General features: G+C 34.0%; 1 protein-coding gene across 1 annotated transcript in view; it reads right to left on the bottom strand.

Annotated features, from left to right (window-relative positions):
- BANK1 (B cell scaffold protein with ankyrin repeats 1) overlaps positions 1-24,886 on the bottom strand; it is a 321,562-nt gene that overhangs the window by 265,722 nt on the left and 30,954 nt on the right. The window contains exon 2 of the mRNA XM_090266342.1: positions 23,588-23,986. Within this exon, the coding sequence (XP_090122468.1) occupies positions 23,588-23,986 (399 nt within the window). The remainder of the gene's footprint in view (positions 1-23,587; positions 23,987-24,886) is intronic.

Below are 24,886 nucleotides of genomic sequence, written 5' to 3'. Positions count from 1 at the left end.
AATTCATAAATCTTATTTTTCCAGTCAGACAAAAATGAAAATCATTAGGAAATTATCATTTTTATTGAATGAGAGGATAGCAGCAATTCCATTTTTCATAATCAAATTTATGTATTTTTATTTAGGTAATATTCATTATGTATAATTTAGAACACACAAGTAAAGAAAAAGAAAAAAGGAAAATCACCTATAATTAATTCTATTTCTTAGAGGTAACTTTATCTAACTTTTTGATATATATCCTTCTTGTCTCTGAAGAATGCAAATGCATTTTGTTCCTAAATTAAAACGAGACAATCTTAAGTGTATTTACACTATTAGGTACAACAATAATACTTTATATCCTAATGACTCTTTGCAATCAAAATTTTCACATGCATTGTACTTTATTTTGAACACAAACTTAAAACTATAATCCCTCTTCAATGCTGGAATACTGAATTTCTGTCAACCATTTAAAACTATTTATAGTTTTCAAATTCTGAGTCAGAAACTCTTCTTCCCCCATATATTGTTCACTAAATAAGATCTTTTATTTCTCTTCCAGTAATTTAAAAACATGTGACGACAACACAGTACTTTGCATCAAATAGGGTTAAAAAATTAAAAGGTACTATTAACCCAGGAATAAAATAATAGAGCCATCCATAGTAAAATCAACAGCAAAATCTTAAATTTTGCAAAATAAGTGAAGATCTTCTGGTTGTTAGGGAGAAAATAAAATTTCAATATTGTTTAAAAAATGATTTGAGGTTTTTTTTCTTCTTTTAATAAACTTTAAGTAGTTTAGTTTGACATTACTCTGTGTATGCAAATCCTGCATGTGTGTGTGCATGGTGTGTGTGTGTGTAGCTCCTATAACCTAATTAGGAACACTAACACCACACGTTAGTTGTTAAGATAAAGACCATTATGACAATTAGGTGTTCGGGTGGCCCCGCAGAAGTGGGCCTTCAATGTAAATAGTGAAGAAGAAAGAAAGAGAACATTCGAGTCTGGAGCCACGCTCCCTTCACACTTTTCTTCAGTCTCCATGAGACTGAGGAATGGACTATCTTGTTTATTGTTGAACACATAATCAGTGCTCAATAATTATTTGTAAAATAAAGGAATTAATACATCATATTTGGAAATGCTTGAAGGAGATGAGGCTAGGGGAATCAGGTTAAGAGTGGAAAAGTTCCAACTTCTCTTTGCAAAGGATCCATTCATATTTCTCTTCCTTTTGGGATTAAGGGAACCGTCCGTATTCATAACAATGTTAATGTTTCTGTTTTGATATTGCCTTTGGTGTAGGTATGTACACACAGCTACAGATCCTAGTGTGACAGGCTTCAAGAGAATACAGAGGGCGAATACAGGGAAGCAAGAAAAGGGCATGTGTGTCTAATCTGACCTCCTCAGTGGCTCAGCACAGACACGCACCAGGCTATGGAGTACCTAGACTCAGAGAAGGACTCAATGGCTAAAAGGGAAAGGAGGGAAGACACTAGAAAGGCCAGAAAAGGCTCCTAGAAAGACACATAAAAAGAGAGGAAAATACAGCCTTTTGTAATGTCTAAATGTTAGAGAGGCCCCTGCCCTTGGAAACAGTAAGTAAAACAAGCTGCACATTTGTATTACCTAAGTTTAAGTAACAATAGAATTGCTATTTTAATTCCCATGAATGATTAATTTACAAAATAAAATCATAAATGAAATTGACATAAGAATATCAACTTCAAACATTAATTTCACTTCAAATCCCATGTCCTTGCCATTGGACTTGAGTTTCTTTTCTAACTTCAATTAGTGACTACATTATCTTAGCCAGTGATTCTAACTCCTGACCTTTCCCTTTGCAATGCAGCAGGGTCAGCTGTAAATTACTGTTTTCTAGTGATGTTGTCTTCTAGCTTAGTAGTGAAAGGGAAGCTGTAATCAATTAATTGCCTAAAAGGAAAATAAATTTAAACAGAGGTCTTTTCTAAAATGAATGCTCATGATTTTACAAACAAACTTCTTCAGGAATATTAATAATAGTTAACAACTACTGAACATTTACTCTGTGCTAAGTACTGCTCTTCATGCTTTGCCTATATTAACAGACAATACAACTCCATGGGGTAGGTGATAACATTATCTTCACTGTATAGATTCATTTCTTATTCCTGAGCAGATATTTATGAAGTGTCATCTATGAACCATGTACTCTACAGGATGCTGAGATAAGCCTTTCTCCACAGGATTTGTAATCCAATGGGGTGGAAGCAAACAAGATGCAAGCCCAATGCAGAGTGGGAACAAAGCTAGGGAGATGATGGGTCATTCAAGGAGATGGGGTGGGGTTGCTGTTTTAAATGAGGAAAATAAGACAGTAGTAAATTAAGTAAGTCTCCCAAGGCCATACAGCTAGCTAGCCATTGCTGAAGTTAAAGAGGAACTAGCTAGGCAGACTTCAGATATCCCCAATCAATACAATATACTGTTTCCTCAGGCGAAGTTAAATTCATGTAGGTGACAGTCAATTATCACAGAATTGATATGATAGAAAACAAAGACAAAATTTTCAGAGCTGTTAAAAAGAACATATGCCCCAAAACTCCAGTGGAAATGTCTAAGGCATTAATTCTTACACTGACATAAGATTACATTCCTTTTGACATTAACTGATGACCTAGTTAGGATTACTAATTTACACAGAAATGGCAGTTTATGTGTGTGTTTGTTTACCATTCTTGTTGATCACCAAATTTCTCACAGAATGTTTTAGTCTACAGAGAATTTCCAGGGGTGGTTTGTATGCTGTCAGATTGACACTTGCTGTCAGAAAAAATGACTTTGCAGTGTCAAACATGTGGAACTGCTATCAATAAATAATCACAATTCTTTTACATCTAAATTGAATTTGAAAAAGACAAATGCATTTCTGATGTTTTCCTTCAGATATCTTCATTCTTTTTTTTTTTTCATCACTGTGGTTGCCTCTCACTCGTGCCCCCAACTGGGAATCCAACCAGTGACACCTGGTTTGCAGGCCAACGGTCAATCCACTGAGCCACAGAAGCCAGGGCTTCAGATATCTTCATTCTTTACAGTTCTCTAAGAGTAGATCATGAACTTTGATGGCAGACTTAATTTGGTATTTAAAAATAAATACCACACAGCATTTCACACCATTTAAATAGTAATCAACATCTTTAAATGACATATCTAAGAATATATCCATAGAATATCAGGGACTCAGTATCTAGGGATTTTAATATAACTTCCAAATTATATAAATAAAAATGTCAGTATTATATGTATGTAAAATTTTGGGAATGAGTTATAGTTTTTAGTTTCCTATTTTCATGTGACTAAACAAAATGACTTCGAAATTGCCTGCTTCAAAGTAAAAGCAGGCTTTTATTTTTATTTTTTTTTGTACTTTTATTTTATTTTATTCATTTTAATTTTATTTTTTGATTTTTCAATTACAGTTGTCCCATTTTTTTCCCCATTGCTCCCCCACACCCAGCCCACCACTTCTCCCACAATCAAATCCCTCCCCGTTGTCAAAAGCAGCCTTTTAAAGAGTATTTTTATTACCCTTCACTTTCTCAGGAACATTACACAAGTATGTAAATATATAATCTTTCCTTAACTTGAATAAAAACTGTAGAAACTGAGTCTACTCATCTTGAGGCAGAAATAGGTTGTGCTTTTGTCTCGTTTATTCAGGAAGATATATTAAAATGAGAAAGGACTCTTGGTAATTTGGCTTAGGAAAACTTTCCTTGGGGCTTACCTTGTTAACAGATAGGCCCCTAAATCTGTTTGTTGGCTTAAAATGATAGATAGCATGCTGAGTTTGAATTAACTCTCAAATACCCTAGGTAGCGCTTTATATATATAATTAGATTTAGTCCTCACACCTGTGCATACTATTATTTTATGATTTTACTGATGAAGAAATGAGTTATGAAAAAAACTTTAAATTGCCATAGGTCACAGAGCTGAACTTGAATTCAGGACTATCTGACACAAAACCCTTGGTCACAGAATTAGAGTTTTCACTGAAGGTAAAAGAGCTTTGGCTGTTTCACATCTTATCTCACACACAAGCAGACTTCCTTCTGTTAGCAGTTAACGAGAGCCCTAATGACCCACTTTCTTTGCTTCATCTGTGACCATGGTGTGAACACAACCAAATTCTTTCATTCTACTGTGAAAGATTCAGAAGTAGCCAAGGTAAGTCCTGGCTGGGTGGCTCAGGTGGTTAGAGTGTTGTCCTGATACATCAAGGTTGCAGGTTTGATCTCTGGTCAGGGCATATATAAGAAGCAACCAATGAATGCATAAATAAGTGGAACAACTCTCTTTCTCTCTCTCTCTTTCTCTCTCTCTCTCTCTCTCTCTCTCTCTCTGCTCTCTCTGTCTGTCTCTCTCTCCTTCCCTGGCTCTCTAAAATCAATACATTAAAAAAAAAAAAAAAAAAGAAGAAGTAGCCAAGGTAAATCAAACCAATGAATAACTGATGTAGTAATTGTTAAAATTTTATTGTGCACACACCAAAATGTTTGCAAACCAGGAGCACTCAAATCCAAACATAAAATGAAGCTTAGGGATATACAATTAGAAAGCAGCTTATATAGTGAGGAAGTGATGATTTCATGGTGATTAGTAATTAAATCTGTCCCTGGCTGGTTTGGCTCAGTGGATTGAGCGTCGGCCTGCGAGCTAAGTGTCGCTGGTTCGATCTTCCAGTCAGGGCACATCAGAGAAGGAAAACTCTGACTCCAAAAAACCTCCGCTGCCTTGCGGCATACCTCTTCAGGGGAAAGGCTAAGGGAGTAAACCCCGACAGAAAATCCGGAGCCGGAGTCCCTAAGGCGGTTTGACGTTGTAGTCAACACCGGCAACTCCTGCGGCGCACCTGAAGCCAAGCTGTATTGACTCCGTCTTTCCCTTGGATCCTTCAGCTGCGAAGAGAGGGGGGGTCTGCTGCATGGGCAACAGCAGACCCTCCATATCACCCTGCCCAGGCTCTGTAGCTTCAGCTCCACTGGAGAGGACACTCCAGCGTCATCGCAAGATGTCGATTCAACACGGGAGGAGACAGATACCGTGTCACTCCCGAGTCGGACTGCACAGTCATTCTCGGCGGTGCAGATAGACTCTTAAGAAGCTACACCATCGTCTCTCGAGACGGATGGCTGCCGACGAGTAATTAAATCAAATTAATGACTAAACTAGACCTGGTTGCTGTGGCTCAGTGGATTGAGCATCAGCCTGCGAGCCAAGTGTTGCTCATTCGATTCCCAGTCAGAGCACATGACTAGATTGCATGTCAGGTCCCCAGTTGGGGGCATGAGTGAGAGGCAACCACACAGTGATGTTTCTCTCCTTCTCTTTCTCCTTTCCCCTCTCTCTAAAAATAAAATAAATAAACAAACAAATTATTTTAAAAAAATTAATGACTAAACTGATAATGTCTGCTCTTCAAGGCTTTTGATTTTAATGCTTTCATGTATGCTCTTTTCTTTTTGTATATTGTTCATAGTCCCATTTTTCTTCCTAATTTTCAACATTCTCATCAATGGTTGCTCCCAATGTAAGACCATTCCAAGCTTCCCCATACTCATAGCTCTTTAGATACACTATACTTCATTAGAAAGTGTCACATGGATCATATTATTTTTCTGTTTCTTTCATTAGATAGTGAGCTCTTGATAGCAGTAACTGATGATCTTTATTTCCTTCCAAGTACTTACCAAAGGCCTGCCACACAGTAGAAGCTCAATAAATGTTGATTGGCTAAAATAATTATTTATTGGAAAATCAACCAACCAAAATTAGAAAAAATATATTTCAAAGAGAGGTTGTTGTTCCTTATAGCTAAAACATATATTTCAAAGGAAAATTATGGAAAGTTGACTAATGAGGAAAAACAAATTATACAGACATAAATTATACAGCATGGGAAGTGGAAAAACATGTAAGGTATAGATAATATGAATTTTCTGGTTATGGAAAAAGCATTTCTAATATTTAAATAAGTTTCAGGATTATGAAAGAAAAGTATTCCTAATATCTAAATGTAACAATTAAGAGGAAACATTATAAAATACTTGATTCTAATGTTTCAATTAACAGTAAGAAAAAACATCCCAGATATCAAAAGACTAATATGAAGAAAGCACATAAATTCATGAAGATCAGAGTAATTTGGTATGATTAATTTGTTGATGAAAAGGACAATGTGGGGTACCATTTTATGCTATTAAATCACGGTTTATATGGTAGAATATTTATCATAAAAAGTATATAACAGGAAAAAAATAGCAACAAGGAAATTTGAAAAAAAATTATACTACAATGAAATGAGACCAATGAAAGAGAGAGATGGATACTTATAAAGCAGGAAAAGCAGATAACTTTTGTGTGCAATTTTGAAATATGTTGTCTAAAATGATAAAGAATGCAGTTTGGTTAAAATAGAAAATTTTTCAAACTGAAAATTCAGAAACTTATTTAGTTTAAAAGTTTTTCAGTATTGCTATACTATCCTAGACAGGAAAGCTTTCTGAAGCTGATTTAGCTCATGAGACAGACATCTAAAATGGAAAGACTATATATTAGTATATTCAAATGAAATATATTGCAAGCTTGTGAATATAAATCAAGATACAGAGCCTGTGACTTCCAGCCAAGATGGAGGCCTAGACAGACATGCTGCATCTGCCTCCACAACTAAGAAGGAATACAAGTACCTCAAAACTAGAAACAAACAGAAGTTCCAGGAAATCGAGCTGCATGGAAGTCCAACAAACAAAGATATAGAGAAGAAATACTCATCTAGACAGGTTGGAGGGGTGGAGCCATGAAGGAGAGGACATAGTGTGGTGGCAGCAGCATCTGCGGCAGCAGGAAGCCAGTGGGCAGCGGCAAGCTGGCAGAAAGTGCAGTCACACATTTTTAAAAGTGGGGAGGGACATCTGGGGAGTGTTCCCAGCTCTTGACCAAACTGCGCAGCTCACTGTCCCCGTGCCAGGGAAAATTAAGCCTTGTTGCTTCTGAATATGCAAACCAGTGGGGGTTGGGGCTAAGGAAGAAACTGCCTATCTCTGAGCAGAGTTTGCTTCTTTAAATGGCCCTCATGGTCCTAGAATGACCACAGACCCACCCACTCTAGAAACAATGGCCAGGGCGACAACTAGAGAGGTGCCAGTCCCATACAAAGTGGGCCTGGAAAAGGGGCGAGCACTGAACAAGCAACATTGTTCCCTCTCAGACCCCTCCCCCACATACAGCTTCATAACGTGGTGAAAAAGATCGCCCTCTACTGATGAGGAAACCTAAGGCTCCGCCCCTTACAACATAAGAGAAGCAACAGCTCTACCTAAGATACAGAGGCAAACAAACACATAAGCTTGTCAAGATGAGGAAACAGAGAGGTATGGCCCAAAAGGGGGAATGGATCAAGGTTCCAGTGGGAGAAATAAGCGATGAGGAGATAGCCAACCTAACAAACAAGGAGATAGCCAATCTAACAAATACAGAGTTCAAAACACTGGTGATAAAGATGATCACAGGCTTCACAAATATGCGTAAGTACGGCAAACGCATAAGGGAAGAAGTGAAGGCTATGCTAAGTGAAACAAAAGAAAATCCACACAAAACCAATGACGAAGAGAAGAAAACTGAGGTTCAAATCAATGATATGGAACATAAGGAGGAAAACAGCAGTCAACCAGTACAGAATGAGGAAACAAGAATTTTAAAAAAATGAGGAGAGGCTTAGGAACCTCTGGGACAACTTTAAACATGTCAATGTCCAAACCATACAGGTGCCAGAAGAAGAGGAAGAGCAAGAAGTTGAAAACTTAAGTGAGAAAATAATAGAGCAAAACTCCCCAAATTTGGCAAAGGAAACAGACATACAAGTTAAGGAAGCACAGAAAGTCCCAACAAGCTAGACCCAAAAAGGACCACACCAAGACACATCATAATTAAAATGTCAAAGGTGAAAGATAAAGAGAGTATCTTAAAAGTAGCAAGAGAAAAGCAGAAAGTTAACTACAAAGGGGGCCTATAAGACTAACAGCTGATTTCTCAAAAGAAACTGCAGGCAGGAAGGGACTGGCAAACAGTATTCAATGTGATGAAAAGCAACCTACAACCAAGATTACTCTATCCAGGAAAGCTATCATTTAGAATGGAAGGGTAGATGAAGTGCTTCCCAAACAAGTAAAAATAAAGGAGTTCAAAATCACCAAGCTATTACTATATGTCAAAGGCACTTACTTAAGAAAAAGAAGATAAAAATTATGAACATTAAAGTGACAACAAACTCACAATTATCAACAACTGGATCTAAAAAATAAGAACAAAATCCAACTAAGCAAACCAGAATACGAACAGAATCATAGGTATGGGGATCATTTGGAGGGTTATCAGCTGGGAGGGGGAAGGGGGAGAAATGGGGAAATGGTGCAGAGATTAAGAAGCATAATTAGTAAGTACAAAATTGACAGGGGGAAGTGAAGAATAATATAGGAAAGGGTGAAGCCAGAGAACATATATGCACGACCCATGGACATGAACTAAGGAGGGTGGAATTGCTGGATGGAAGATGGGTACTGTGCAGAGGGGAGGAAAGGGGAAAAACTTGAAACTACTGTTACAACATAATCAATAAAATATACTTTACAAAATAATAAATAAATAAACAAATAAATAAATAAGACACAGAGCCTAAAACATAAAATATGTTAAATTGCAACCCTCTTGTTCAATCTAGAATGTGGCGGTGCCTTATGAAAGAAAGCTTAGAATCTCCCTACAACTGAAAACATAGATGATGGGTTAGAAGGGGCCAGCAAAGCTCATATCAATTGCTGCCACCTAACATTTTCATCCTAGACACTGAAATATAGAATTCTGCATGATTTTAAGAACACACTGATTAGATTTAAGTATGTATACACCTAAAAAGTTAAAATCAGTCTGGTACTCTCAAAGTACCCTAGTAATTATTTTTTAAATCAAGCATAATTTGTCCAGTTGTGTTTATTTGAAATGTGGGTGCTGAAGTATCTGATCTCCATTCCAACACTGTTATTTTTCTGGCTTCTTATCCTCTTATGTTTGAATTTTTACTTAAAAATCAGAAGGGCACCTGTATCTGAACCTTATTGTTTTTTGAGGGTTAAATTTAAAATGTGTATAAAGTTCTTATAACTGCTTGGTTCATAGAAATTCATAAATGAATGTTAGGAAAAAGTTTAATGTTAGGAATAAAAGAGTGGGTCATTCATGGACAAACAACGGAAGAGAAGTAATATGCTTGCCTGTAGAAGCACCAGTGGCATCTGAGAGCTGGACTTTGCAAGGTAGGAGCTCAGGCTAATGACTCCGCATGGATTTTCCTAGATTCCACCCCACCTGGGCTACTATGTATGGGTCCTGTAGAAATAATGTTGTATCTTGGGGTCTCAACTATATTATTTTTCAAATAGAAACGTTGGAGAAGATATTACTTGAAATCACTTTTAACTCTAGTCTATGATTTATTTATAAAATGTGTTTTAGAAATAATTCTTCGTATAAAGTAGTAGAAAAATGTCATTACAAATTTCTATCTTTTCTTTTTCATAATAGTTCATCTTTTTGTAGCTCATATCTGAAACCCTGTCTTTTTCTTCTCCCTACACCAGTATTTTGTACAACTCTATGTAATTAAAAGTATTTATGCATCCACATATTAATATTTTATTTCATTACTATGAACTAATTTCGACCTGGAATTTTTCATTAGAGTGCAACATCGATTTTGATGAGATTTTCATTTTCTCGTGAAGCGGTTGTTAATATATCATGCCCGAGCCAAAGGCAAAATTTGACATCTTGGCCTATCATTTCAGAGTTTTAAAAAATGTTATTCCCACATTCATTCAAGGAGTATAGTTCTAACTTGCCATTTATGTTTTGCCTTTTCCTCTAACATATTATGATATTGTTTTAAAGTGTTTCTATGTACATATTTTGTAAATACTCTATTAACTTTTAAATAGCCTATATTTTATACTAGAAAAACTTATTTTTGGAATGAAATATGCCAAAAGGTTAACAGAGATTGCCTCTAGATATAGTCATTCTGAGTGACATTTTTTTCCTGCTTACATTTTCTGTACTAGTCAGAATTTTTACAATGAACATATATCATTTTTATAATTAGAAAAAATAAATTTAAAGCTTTTAAATATTTTTCTTTGGATTTTAAAATTCTTATCCATAATTCAATGTTGGTGCCATATATTTGTTGAAATCAAGTAAAATATGAAATTAAATTTTGAGTTATATAGTATCTTTCTTAAGAGAGTAGAAACTAATTGTATAGTTCTTTATCCCTAACTTATGAACAATTATGAAAGACTAAGAAAAAATTATAGATTAGACATAAACCACAATTTTTCACATTTTAAAAGAATTTGAATGAGTTATAAATAAAAATATTGTGTATGGTCTAGTCATTGTGACCAATGGAACAATGATTGAGAAAATCTCCCTTGCTTAAGAAGCTCCAGACTAGAGAAAGAGATAACAGGGGATTGGGTGGCATTCTGCTTGGGCTGAAAAATGCATGCTCTCAATTACCATAATTACAGCTAAACTGAATTTTTGTTGAGGTACTTGGATAAAAAGAAATGTTGAATAAAAGTTAAGCTTCTTCATATGAGAAGCTATTAAAGATTTATAAGGATTATTTATGTCTCTACAAATAACATTTTATAGCATTATGACACTATTAACAACCAACAATATATACAGAGAATAAGCTTAAGAAGAAGAATTATATTGATTTCTACCTGTCCCAATATTTCTATTAGAATTCAAAAGAAAATCATGATTGCAGAGTAAGGAGCACAACCATAAAAATTCAATGGATAAAAATGGTTCCTAGGAACACATGTAATTCCAACTCTGCTATTATATAATATGTAAATGAGCATATTTTTTCAAAGTTCAGCTCTCCTACTTTATAGGATTATTAAGACACTAGAAAAAGTAATTTGAAATATCTCATGCAAACTTCAGGTAAAAAAAATACATATTCTATGTGAGTATAAATAAATTTCCATTTGGTGGTCTCATAAAATGTCTGACTTTTTAAATCTATTTTTATTTCTCAACATGATCTAAATAGTCTATTGTGTTCCTTAGTGAAGAATTAAGTTAAAATATGAGTGCCTGTCACTTTATTCCCAATATGAAATATAAAAATACAGTCATTCAATATTAGGTACATAATTTTGTATCAGGCTGTTAGTTGATCTGATATGATCCCATGTTTTATCTTGCAGCATAAATCTATGTGGATGAGAAAATATTACTGATATTAAGAAATAAAAGTTTAGAGTGTCTGTCTAGAAAAATAGTTACTAAGACTAGTAAATGGTTACCAGCTAGAGTAAGGATTGCTTAAGTCAAGCACAGCTTGTATATAAAATTTCCTTCCAATGGCTCACTCATCACTTGAGGGTAGAGTTCAATGAACCTTAGATTATAGATTTGTAAGCTTCAAAATACTGAGCACCTTGGCATAGATTTCAGAGCTAGATATTTTATTCAGTCAGACTGTAATATTCTCCTTTTTCGCTCTATACATAGTTTTTTCCCTTTAACACTCATCTTCAGAGATACCTTAGAATAGTGCTGTTAATACAGCATATGACCATTTCCCAAATGAAATGAAGTTGAAACATGAAAAGGAAGACCAGCTTAAACAAAAATAAAGAAAAATCACCCAAAGGGAATGAGATTATTGGAGTAGCAAGGATTAACACTAGCTAGATATTATGTTAATAAAAAATGATCCTGAGTAATATGAAACAGTATACCTTAGTTTTGATCAAAAAAGGTAAGTAGTAGAAATTTAAAATAGTGCACACTACACTCATAATATGAATATGGTGTAAGTGACTCAGAGTAGTGTTCAAAATACCATTATTAACACAACAAAAATATCCTGACCAAATGCCTTTATTTTAGTAGCAATAAATAACATAACTACACTCTGGTGTGTAAAACTAATAAGCTATAAACAATTTTGGTGATTTTGAATTTCACCTCTCAATATATATAATAATGACCCCAAAATGACATTAGGAAACAATACAAAATAAAATAAAATGAAAAATAGAATTCAAAAACATAAACCAATTAAAATAAAAAAGATAAACTTCTTCAAAGAGAAGCTGAATATTTACATTAAATTGAGGAAAACACCTCAGCAATAATTGGAGCTACGTTATTAAATCCTGCAAGCCAGAGAAGCTCTCTGGAACAAATAAAACCCTTGTGTAAAGCATCACATACCTGAACTCACATTTATAACTCAGACTTTATGAGTAATATACTTTTCAAACAATCCATCATTTTAATTGGAAATCTGAAGTTATAATGAACTATTAGTTTCTTAGAGAAAGGAAAAGAGCAGATATTCAATCCTTGAATCTAAAAGTTGGCAGCTAATAATTTTTCAAACTTTAATATATTCTAAAAGTACAAAAACAGTTGTATGACCTTTATTCTAGATATATCAAGCTATCATTATGCATTTACTATTAGAATTGATTAATTATTGTTTGAATTAATGAACAATAAGTGGAGATGTTTTAAACCATATTGCTAAGTTTCTAAAATATTTTACAATATGTTTGATTATGAGCAGCCTGTCTGATGCCCTGAGGCCTTTTGAATTTACTCTGTACATGGTGTAGAGACCATAATTGAGTGTGTGTTTTTAGCAATGGGGAGAAGAAAGAGATGGGCCACCAGCAGTGAACTGTAAAAGGAAAGATGATGGTCCAGGCCAGTTGGGATGGAGAATGGGAATGTAGACATATTTATAAGGCAAAAGAAATTAATTCAATGTAGGAGAGAGAGGGTCTCTGTGATAGAACTAGGGTTATGGGGGTAGTAATGATGCCTATAATGCAGTGAACACATGGAACTATTTTTTTAAATGGAAGGAGAACAGAAAGTGATTATTTTAGTAAATTTGAAGGTGGAACATAAACAAACAATGTGAGATTTAGGAGAAAATTGCAGACTATTACAGTGATTAAAGGGGTCCTGAGGTCATAACAATTTTCATAAGATGTAATTTGCCTATGATGGTGCAAAACTAAGGAAGAATAAAACAACTGTCACCAAAGCATTAATAATAAATGGAGCGGCACCAAATTGTAGTATTAACCACCATGCACTGTGGTTAAAATAAAGTTAATTTTGGATGAGAAAAAAAAAAAAAAACCACAATGAGATATCACTACACAACTCTTAGAATGGCTGAAATTAAAAAGACTGACCAAGTGTTAGTGAAGGTATTGAGCAACTGGAACTCCCAGCACTGCTGGTGGAAATGGAAAATGGTATAACACCTTTGGAAAACAATTTTTTCATTTGTACTACAAGGACTAATTACGTATCTATTGAAATCTTTGCCCAGTTTATTTCATTGCTTTGTGCGTTTTCTTATCATCAGGTAGAGAGTTCTCTGTATATTCTAAATACAAGTTCTTTAAGACTGATTTTCTACTGAGTGTGCATAAAATTTTCCTGCTTCTTTGTGTGCTGGGTAATTTTTGATTTGCTGTTTGACATTATGAACTTTACCTTCTTGGGTGCGTGCTATATTCCTATAGATATTCTTGAGCCTTGTTCTGGAATGTCATTATGTTACTTGAAATATTTGACATTTTTAAGTCTTGCTTTTAATTTTTGTTAGGTGTGGTCAGAACAGTTTTTAATCTAGGACTAATTGCTGGACCTGTCTTCAGTAATGATGCAAATAGAAACTGAGGTAGTTTATCACCATCAAAGCTCAGCAAAATGAATTTTTAAGATATATTTTATGGAAAATGAAAATGATCTCAAGAAGAGAGTAGAGATGCAAGAAAGGTGGCATATAAAGCATGCTGTAAATATGTGGTTTAAACTAAACAAACATTAATTCTCTGAATATAAAAAAAAAGTAAAATGTCAGAATGATTATCCCATAAAGTGGGAAAAAGAGATAATTCGAGTTAAAGCATTATCAAGGGCCTTTGTATATTTTTTCAGAGGAAAGAGAAGGTAATTAAATATTATTAATAATTAAAGATTGTTAATAATACTAATTAATGGCTAAGTTAAGTATACATCTTGGAATTTCTAAGATATAACTGAAAGAATAAAGTAGCATGCAAATGGAATAGAGAGGAACTCAATCCAAAAGGAAGTAAAAAAGTTAAAGAAAGAAACAAACAAAAAAAAAGAAATAAAAGAGGAAGCAATAAATAAGATGGAAAAATTGAATCCATATGCATCAAGTGTTATAATCAATATATAATTAAATTATACATTAAAAGACTGAAATTTTAAGGCAATTGAAAAAAGCTAGCTATATACATTTATAAATATATAAAGATTAGAAAATATGTGATAGTTCAAAAAAATGTAAAAATATATACCATATAAATAAGAGTGATCTAATGGCCATAAATAACAACAGATATCAAATATGTAGATAAGTGTTCTTTTCCAGAATACATGGAATATTTTAAAAATCAGTCAAATAGAACTCAGTAAATTTCAAACTACCTAAATAATATACATCATATTCTTGACCATACAACAAAATTTAGAAATCAATGACAAAAAGAAAAATTAAAGCTCACACTTCTGTTATTTACAATATTTCTAAAAAAGAAATCAAAATAAAATTAGAAAATATGTGGAACCAAATAATAATTTAAAAAGTTGTAAGAACTTGTTGGATATAGATGAAGAAGTACTTAGAAATTATAATTTTAAGTGTTTATTTAAGGTACATTTCCTGGAGTTAAACATTTTAAAACTTCAAAGAATGTAAAATAAAATAAATACTAACTATAACACAAAAATAAATTTTAAAAAAATTTACAATAGAAAATACTTTTTAAAGATTCAAATGATTTTCTTTTGAAAGGACAAATGAAATTAACAAGTTTCTGGGAAGATTAATTGATATAAACAAGAGACAAATAATATTAGAAATCAGAAAACACAACTTCATATAGAGCAGATATAAAAATAAAGAAATGTAATAAACAATTTTATGTCAATAAATTTGAAAACAATTGAAATCAGCAAATTCCTAGAAAAATAAAGCAACAAAAATGACTCAGATAGGAGACCTGAATGGTTCCAAATTCTCAAATATATTCACCTGAAACATTCAAAGAACAGTTCATTCATATGGAAAAATAATCTGGAGTCCAACCTCACATTGTACACAGAATTAATTCCAGATGGATATCATATTTTAATGAGAAAAGTCAAAAGTTTCAAATTTTAGAAGATATATGTATGACCTAAGAGAGGCAAAGTTTTCTTAGACAGTATATATAAGTAGCAAACTAAAAGAAAAATAATGACATATGTAACTATATTAAGAGCTCTTTATCAAAATTATTAACTACAGCCATATTTCCTAGTCCAGTATCCAATTCAGGGTTAAATATTATATGAAGTGAAATTATTGTATAGCTTTAAATTCCTTTAATCTGGAAAAATATTCATCCTTTCTTTTAATTTGTTGATTTTATTAGAGTCGAAGACTACAGAAAATTATTTTGTTGAATCTAGTTCAGGTTTGTCTGATATCCTTGTCATGAGATGAACATTGTGTATTTTTGGCAAAAATATCACAGTAAACCTGTTCATCATTAAAAAAGTGAAAAGCCTAACTGCACCAAAAAACATCTGTAAGTCTACACTTAAAAATACAATTTGTACTTTTTTTCTTTTCTTTTCTTTTCTTTTTAATGCTTGGAGTGCTAAATGTTTTGGGGGAAAAGTTAATAGCATTACATTTTTTAAACAGAAAGTAATAGGAAGAAAAGGAATTGTCAAAAATAATTACAAAACAATGTAATGAGAGTCATAAGTAAACAATAATATAAATTTAATAAAATTAGAGATGAAGTCAACATTTTTTTTTGTGAAGAAAGAATCTGAGATAAATTCACTGGTAAAGCAGCTTTTTCAAGTTGACCTTGAAAGACAGCTGGGATTTTGACTGAAAATATGGGGAAGGGTAGTCCAGATAGAGAGGGCAGCAAGAGAGCAGTGGTATAAAGGCAGAAATGGTCGACTGTGTTCACTCAGTGGGGGGTAATGCAGTTACCCTAGTGTCCAGCATGTGCCTGCAACGACAGAACCACCTATGCAGGAGCCATACCTTCAAGGAGCTGAAAGATCATGCGAAAAGGATGGACTTCATCTGAAAGGCCATGAGACCTCATTGACCAGGGAACCTGAGTTCTTACAGCAATACACACCTCTGATGGGAGGAGAGAAAAGCAAACGTTTCTGCATAGTTTGTTTCTATTGTGTGATGGTTGTTTTTCTTGTTTTGTTTTTCCAATAACTCTACTGTTACACTGCTATTCTTTATTTTAGGCTTCTTCTTTTATGCTTAATGAAGCTACACATTTAAAATCCTTAGTTTGGTAATATAGAAGCAAAATTAAAATGTTAACTTTATTTATGAAAAATGAGCAGCTTTCCCACTACCATTACATCTATCATTTGACAATGAAGAATACATAATAAATATGAAATATATATTTATATACAAATATATTTTCACTTATATGAAAATATAATAAAATAAATCTCAGAGAGAACTCATGCAATTCTTGAGAGCAAACCAGAGTGCCTAAAAAGGGTCAAAAGGCAAAAGATACAAGAATAAACAACCAAGAGCATGGGAGGAAGAAGAACCAGCATATGTACCCTCATCATAGAAACTGGTAAAAAACATTTTTAAGGGTTTGATTTATTAACAACAAAGTACACAATGGTAACACTCAGAAGTGTTGGTTGTTTTCATGTAAGTTTGAGATCAGATCATTTGTATTACATATAAACAATGCTGTATGAAACCTACACATGAGCTAAAGATACAAAAAATAAAGAAATAGAATACAGAAAATGGAAGAAATATGATCAAAATGATTATACTACACAAAGAAAGGTGGGAAACACATATAGATTTGTATTGTATTAATTGTAATTTAGGAATTAAAGAGATAGAAAATTTAGCTTTCACAATTTCTTAAAACAACATAAAACCCTCAAAAAAAAAAAACCCAAAACAAACAATAGCAAAAATACTCATATTAAATATGAATTACTATATCTTTTTAACTTTTTTTAGCATTAAAAACTTCTCTCTGGAACCTTGATTATTTATAAAATATCCTTCTCTTTCATTAAGTTTTATAATATGTTTCCTGATTTTTCATTCTTATGTGTTTATATAGAATATTTAATTATTTCCATGACCATCTGGCCATTTTAATTATTTTCTTTATCATATCATGTTTCTGAATAATAAATGCTCTTTCTTTTTTATGTAATTTCTCTATGGGATAGAAGGAAAGTAGCAAAAAGACAGCAAAAATTGAATTCCACATCTTTCATTTTATTTCACTCATTTTTGGAAAACTAGACTTTATGTATTCAATAGGAAATATAAAATAATTTAGCAAACCACTTAAGGTATTTATTAAAACACATTTATTATTGCATAGACTACAGCAATTAGTACCTGTTTTGTCAAGGAACTCAGCTCATACATAAAAATTATTTTATGTATGATCTGCAAATTGGTTAAAAATCTACATTCTTGTTGCATGCTTGTAGTTAAGCAAAATTTATCACCTTTAAATATGTTTTCCTATGCATGTTCTTGTGTTTTTCATTTGGTAGGTGCATCTAAATTACTCTAAAAAATCATAGTCTAACATTTGATTATGGAAAGATGAGAGCCAACAATGTCTTCAAAAGAATTTTATTTTTCCATAAACCATAAGCTTATTTCTATTCAAATATCAATAGAAAATAATTTGAAGATATAGCAGAATACCACTGGCATAACCACGTAAAGGTACTCATCATAAAACAAAACAATTGAAACAACAGGTTTTTGTCAATATTTTTATGTAATAGTGACAGTATAACTTAAGTGGCCAAATACAAATGATAGGTGTGGAAAATCATTCAAAAATTTTCCACCTATTTATAGTGTCACTTTGTCTCAGGACAGAAAATTAGCATGCAATTACTTGTACTTTATGTGCATTTTATGTAATTTTTAATAATTTCTAGTTGCAAAATGTTTCCTTTTTCAACAACAGCAACAAGAAGAAATGCACTTGAGGAATAAAAAAAGGGGGAGGAGGGTAACAAGAAAGTTGAGGACTGCCAGTTTCAAAATTTTAATGTGCAGTCAGCATTTCCTCTTTTTATTCCTGAAAAACATCCCAAAAACATTGAGAATGAGAAACAATTATGCAAATGCCCTATTTATTGACTAAAGAATACAGTGAAATTCTTAACTGTCAGACTAATGGAATGGTTCCAAAATCTGTGGTGATGAGCAAAAGCGTGTGCAGGAGGAAATAGAGAGAAGAAACCTTGAAGAATTAATCTAGAAGCTCCAGATTTCTAGAAGAACTAACATATCTTTTTCTAAAGTTACGAGTCCTCCATTTTTATATTGTAGACATGATGCAACAGTTTCAGGTAGAAGTATTTGTGAAAGCAATTTGGTTCCAAAAAGCAGAGAATGTAGGGCTAAATGAGGAACTACACAGAAAAGACATATTCGCAGAAAGCAATCTATATTTGTGGAAACAGAGAAGTAAAGTCTTTCATTGTCAGGGGAGAAAAACGGAACAGAACAAACAACAAAAAAACCCACATTGCCTGTCTTCATTGCCTAGACCAAAAAAAGTAAAAATAAAAATAAAACCTCATTTTGTTCAGTGGTACAAAAGAAAAACTAGGAAACCACAGGATCTATACAAAGATACTACTGAAGAAAGAAAAAGAGAAAACAGAAAACCAATGGCACATCAGAAATACACTAAAAGCATGTTGCCATAAGAGAAGTAAAAAATTATGACTAAACATTTCATCATGAATTTTTTAAATGTACTAAGCAGCAACCACCTCTTTGAAGCAATTATATAGTGCAGAATGCAAAGGATTAAGGAGAGGTTAGCAACACAAGAACAAGAGATGAATTACAAACTTTCAGTGGTCAACTGAATTATATAATTGAAAACAGTAGAAGTACCATAAAAATGAGGGGGTGAGAGATCACTGGAAGCATAAGAAGATAGCAAAAAATGAAATCATAATTACAAATGAAGTAATGGATATTAATAAGGAATCCAAATGAATTAGAGAGGAATTGTTGAATATGTTACAAAGTAAATCCAACCTACATATAATAGGAATCCCTGAATACTAAAATCATCATAATAAGATAGAGTGAAAATTTAAAGCTGTAAATCAAGAAATTATTCCTGAAACAAAAGATCTGAATCTACATTTGAGGAGGGGGAGGGGACTTAAACAAAAATAGTCACATCTCTGGGCAGAACAGTCAGCACTAAGATGACATCCTAGTGAAGTCCCTGGACTTAAAATATAAATGAATAATTATTTAATTAGCCAGGCAAATAGGATCTTCCTAAATACTACAATTCTAGAAGAAAGGAGATTAACATGGTCCTCAGTCAAACTGTACTTTAAGTACAAGGCAGGAGACAAACACTTTTGAATATGCAAGGTTTCAGAACCACTGCTGCCAAGGGCCCTTCCTCAGGAATCTATGAGAGGTCACATCCAACCAAGAGATGTTTAAAAAATCAGTAACTAACTTCCAACGTTGTAAGGTCCTTTTGGAAGCAAATCCTCCCCTAGTGGACAATGGAGGCTTGCAAACGATTGTGGCTCTTGACCGCTTGACTGCGACCTCATGAGATGCTCTGATTCAGAACCGCCCAGAAAAGCTGCTCCTAGATTCCTCAGCCATGGAAACTGATAGAACCGATGTTTGTTGTTTTATGCTGCTAAGTTTTAGGGTAACTTGTTAAGCAACAATAAATAACTAAAACAAGGCTTTGAAAGTATTGAATTTGGAGATGTTGGAATGCTGGAAGACAGAAAGAATTTTTAAGGACAGTTGTGCTGGGAGTCCCTGCATCCCCCACAGGCAGACTGAGAGATACCACCATCCTCATACATAATGATTAGGGCTGCCAGCAAGTTATTTGTGATCGATATGTGTTCTCTGGATTTATAGAACACCAAGATGTATGCTAGACCCCTGACTGGAAATGATTAAAGACCCGAGGCTGTGACTGCATTGCTGCCCGGAGTGCAGGATGTGGTGGTTACACGAAAAATGGCTTCCATGTGCAGTTTGTCAGGGCAAAAGACAGATGATTTTGCTTCAGTGGAATTCTGTTTGTTACCAGTGCAAGTAGGATCTTATGGTATCTAAAGGAAAGGTATTATCTCATTTTTAAAACTTAAATTGTCTTCCTGGTATTGAGTCATATAAGCTCTTTATATATTTTAGAGATTAAACCCTTGTCTGATGTATCATTGACAAATATGTTTTCCATGCAATTGGTTCCCTTTTCATTTTGATTGTTTCTTTAGCTGTGCAGAAGAAGCTTTTCAACTTGATGTAGTCCCATTTGTTTACTTTTCCTTTATTTTCCTTGCCCTAGGGGATATAATGGCAAAAATATTGCTACATGGGATATCTGAAATTTTACTGCATGTCTTTTCCTTTAGGACTTTTATGGCAACACGGCTTACATTTAAGTATTTTAATCATTTTGAGTTTATTCTGGTGTATGGTGTAAGATGGTGGCCTAGTTTCATTTTTTTCTTTTTTTTTTGCATGTACTAGTGCTGTTCTCCAAACACCATTTATTGAATAGGCTGTCTTTATTCCACTGTATGCTCTTGCTTCCTTTGTCAAATATTCATTGACCATAAAGACATGGGTTTATTTCTGTGCTTTCTATTCTGTTCCATTAGTCTATGTGTATGTTCTTATGCCAGTACCTGAATAGACACTTCTCCAAGGAGGACATACAGATTGCCCATAGACATATGAAAAAAATATTCAACATCACTGGCCATCAGAGAGATGCCGATTAAAACCACAATGAGATATCACCTCACACTGGTCAGAATGGCCATTATTAATAAATCAACAAACAACAAGTGCTGGCGAGCATGCAGAGAAAAGGGAAACCTAGAGCATTGTTGGTGGGAATGCAGACTAGTGCAGCCACTGTGGAAGAAGTATGGAATTTCCTCAAAAAAACTAAAAATGAAACTGCCTTTTGATCCAGCATTTCCACTGCTGGGAATATACCTGAAGAATTCTGAAACACCAATTCAATAGACTTTATGTACTCCTATGTTCATAGCAGTGCTATACACAATAGCCAAGATTTTCATATAGCCTAAGTGCCCATCAGTAGATGAGTGTATAAAAAACTGTGGTACATCTAAACAATGCAATATTATGCAGAAGAAAGAAAGAAGGAATTCCTACTTCTTGCGACAGCATGGATGTAACTGGAGATTATTATGTTAAGTGAAATAAGCTGGTTGGTGAAAGACAAATACCATAAAATCTCACTTATAAGAGGAATATAATGAACAAAATAAACTAATGAGCAAAATAGAACCAGAGGCAAAGAATAATGGTACAGACTGACAGCTGTAAGAGGGAATGGGGAGGTGGGAACTGATTGAAAAAAGGTGAAGAGATTAGACAAAGAACATACATGAAGGACCCATGGATGTGGATTGGTATGGGGATTGACTAGAGAAGTGGGGGTTGCACTGGGTGGAGGGGAGCAAAGGGGGGAAAATTAGAACAAATGTAATAGCATAAACAGTAACATATTTTTAAAAATAAAGAAAAAGAATTTACTGAGACACGCATGGGAGCATGTGGCCCTGTGGTATGATTTATTGATGATGTAAAATTAAGGAGGTTCCCTTCCTGGCTTCTCAATGTCCCATTCCACCCATCTCACTATGGGAAAAGTCCATTCTTGTCTTCAATAGGTCCAGGATGAAGGCCACTGCCTAGAGTTTATGCTCCATATTAATGTGTAGTCAAGTCCAGCATCTGGCCAACTTAGCATGTGTTTCCAGCTGTAGTCCATTTCAGGCTCCCTCTGGAGACTGCGTGTGAAGTTGTATAACCATGAGCCATGTGACAGCTAGGACCACATGGCCATGGAGCAAGGACGAGTGCAGGTCAACTTGGCAAGAGAAAATGTTTCTTTGTTCCCCTGACATTATTTTAGCTTGGGTGTGGAATGGACCAGTAGCTTTCTTAGAATGGCCTATCAACTTCCCAAACTTTTGCATGCTTCTGGTGGGTCAACCTTCCAACCAATCCATTCTTTCCCTAGGCTAGACTGACAGGCCTATATTGTTTAGAACCTCTCCCTGCACTCTTTTGACATCTGCTGGCCTATGCCTGTCTTCCCCTGGCCCCGCCCTCAATCTGGTACTGTGGGGTGAGGAGGGAAGATCGTTAAATCCTCTTGACAGAGAAATGTTGTAAATCCTTGGAATGTGAAGCTGTAGCTTCTGGCAGACAGGTTTATGCTTCCCAGTTTATTAAACTCAGTGTCTACCTCCCTTTGCTCTCTTTCCTAACTCAGTACGTCCAGTAACAGTTTTACAGATGGACATGGACCAGGTAAGAGAAAGAACCAGTCAGGAGATATCTCAGAGATTTCGATCCAAAGAGACACATGAGGGAGCCATAGAAACCAACAGTACGCATCTATATAAGCGGGTCATCGCAACCAGAGGCTTAGAGGAGAGGAACCATTCATCTCCGTTAAGGAACTGCAGGTGGGACGTGGTCAATGAATGAGGGGATACCCAAACAACCCAGAAATTTTCTCCAAGTAAAAAAAGCCAACACTTAGTATCTGATATGGTCAATGGAAAATACAAACCCCACCTCTTCCCTGTCGGAGGAGAAACTATAGCTAAAACCCCGAGAGGCAAAATGCAGTTGAGAAAACCAGAGATGCAGCTGACCACAGCACCCCTTCCACATCAAGCCTGAAGCAGAAAAGAACAGGACAGGGAGAAGCTTTAACATTAATAAGCATTGGAGTTTTGACTATTAAATGGAACTGTAATTAATTAATGAAGGAGCCCTTATGTACTGTTCTTGAACACAATGAATATATGATTGGATTTGTTATGTAAAAATTAGTAAAAATAAGAGTATTTCATACCAGTAATAGATATTATACAATTATCAGCACAACGAAAGCTCTGCAATTTTAACCCAGACCGTGAAACATTGGAATGCTACTGAGTGGTAATAGCATTACAGCAGATAATATTATCTCAAGTTAAGAAAACAGCTTCCAGAAGCAAACTGCTATATAGCAGTCTAGCATAGCATTTTTGTTTTACCAAGTATGATCTCATATAAGCTGCCCTAAGAAATTTATTTATAAGCCTTTTTTAGTGCTGATAAGTCTATATTGGAATATAAATTAACATTTTTGCATTTTTAAGAAAGTGCAACATATTGATAAATAAATTTTCTTTTTTTTGTTTTTATCCTAACATCAGATATCATTGTTAAAAACAACTTTAGATTTTTTTTTATTATAAGAAATAAATAAAAAATAAAAATAAATAGGTAAAAAAGATTTGGTAACACTACCTGGGAATATGATGCTCTCAATTACAGAGATGTAATCTTCGGGTCCTTGCTCTGTTGAGATCTCCCATCTGCTTTCAGAGATATTTAATAATTTGTAGAACTGATCTGAACTCGTTACCCCACACAGCATGGTAACCACACTTTCTGGTGAATGAAGTACCTTTTTCAGAAACTGACATATCTTTGGAGTAAGGTCCTTAAGCAGGTTATCTGATAATATCAAGAGTTTGCATTTGTAAGAGTTTAAATTCAGCAGTTCCAAATCCTGAAGAGAGTAATTCTCCAAGTGATATAATAGGATTGTTTCCTTTTTCACAACATGTGAAAAAACTTCCCTCAAGTACAGAGCCCATTCCTCAGCATCTTCTTCATAGATCATTATGATGTCTTTTGCATTTTCTGGAAAAAAATAAAAATATATATTTACTTTTTTATATTTAAAATGCTAACAGAAGGTTATATAGTCATTTCTCAAAAAAATTAATGTTCGGCTAGGGAATGTATTAATTTGTCTATATAATAGAAGAATAATAAAATTCATATTATTCCCATCATAATCATATGGGATTAGATTAATCCTTCAGATGCAACACATTTCATGTACAAATGTGAATCTAGGATGCTCAGCAGAAGTGAAAGGCCTGATGATAGAATTGTTAGAATATTCTGTGGGATTAGGGGTGCTCGGCTACCAGGCATGGTCCTACCAGTAGCCATAATTTTGCCAAGATTATATTTAACTCATCTGAGCCATGTTTGTTTGTTTGCTTTTTACTAAATAAAGGTTTAAAAATTAAAAAGCCCTATTTAATTATTTGGATTATTCTGAGAAGAAATGAGAGAATTTACCTTAGAGAACTTTAAAATCTTTCTTCCAAGTAAAGATGGGTACATAAAGACAGATTATAGAATTTCTATGCTCAGAAAATAAACAAAATAAAATTTTTTAAAGAAATTTAATAGCAAAATACAAATAAAGCAGTACTACCTCATGCCATAAACTGAGCAGTTGATTCTGATAAAATAATTAGAAGATTCTGGTGGGGAAGTACTAATCCTAAACTTATCTCCCATTCTAGAAGCCCTAGAACTAATACTGATGGAATCACTGGAGTCACCAAAATTATCTCTGCAGACAGATGCTTTTTCTTTCAACTCATTGATTCCTACACAATACCTAGCACAATTTCTTGAAGAGATATTCAACAAATATATTTACATATACAGAATGAGAAAAAAATCTGGCAGAAAAGATGAGAAACATACACTAGTTGTGCATGAATCACCAGTATAGTTGTC

This window comes from Furipterus horrens, unplaced genomic scaffold (genome assembly GCF_987537825.1).
Source record: "Furipterus horrens unplaced genomic scaffold, mFurHor1.1.pri manual_scaffold_2, whole genome shotgun sequence".
NCBI classification, from domain to species: Eukaryota; Metazoa; Chordata; class Mammalia; order Chiroptera; family Furipteridae; genus Furipterus; species Furipterus horrens.
The sequence above is the reverse complement of the archived record's forward strand: the minus strand, read 5'-3'. Positions and strand labels throughout refer to the sequence as shown.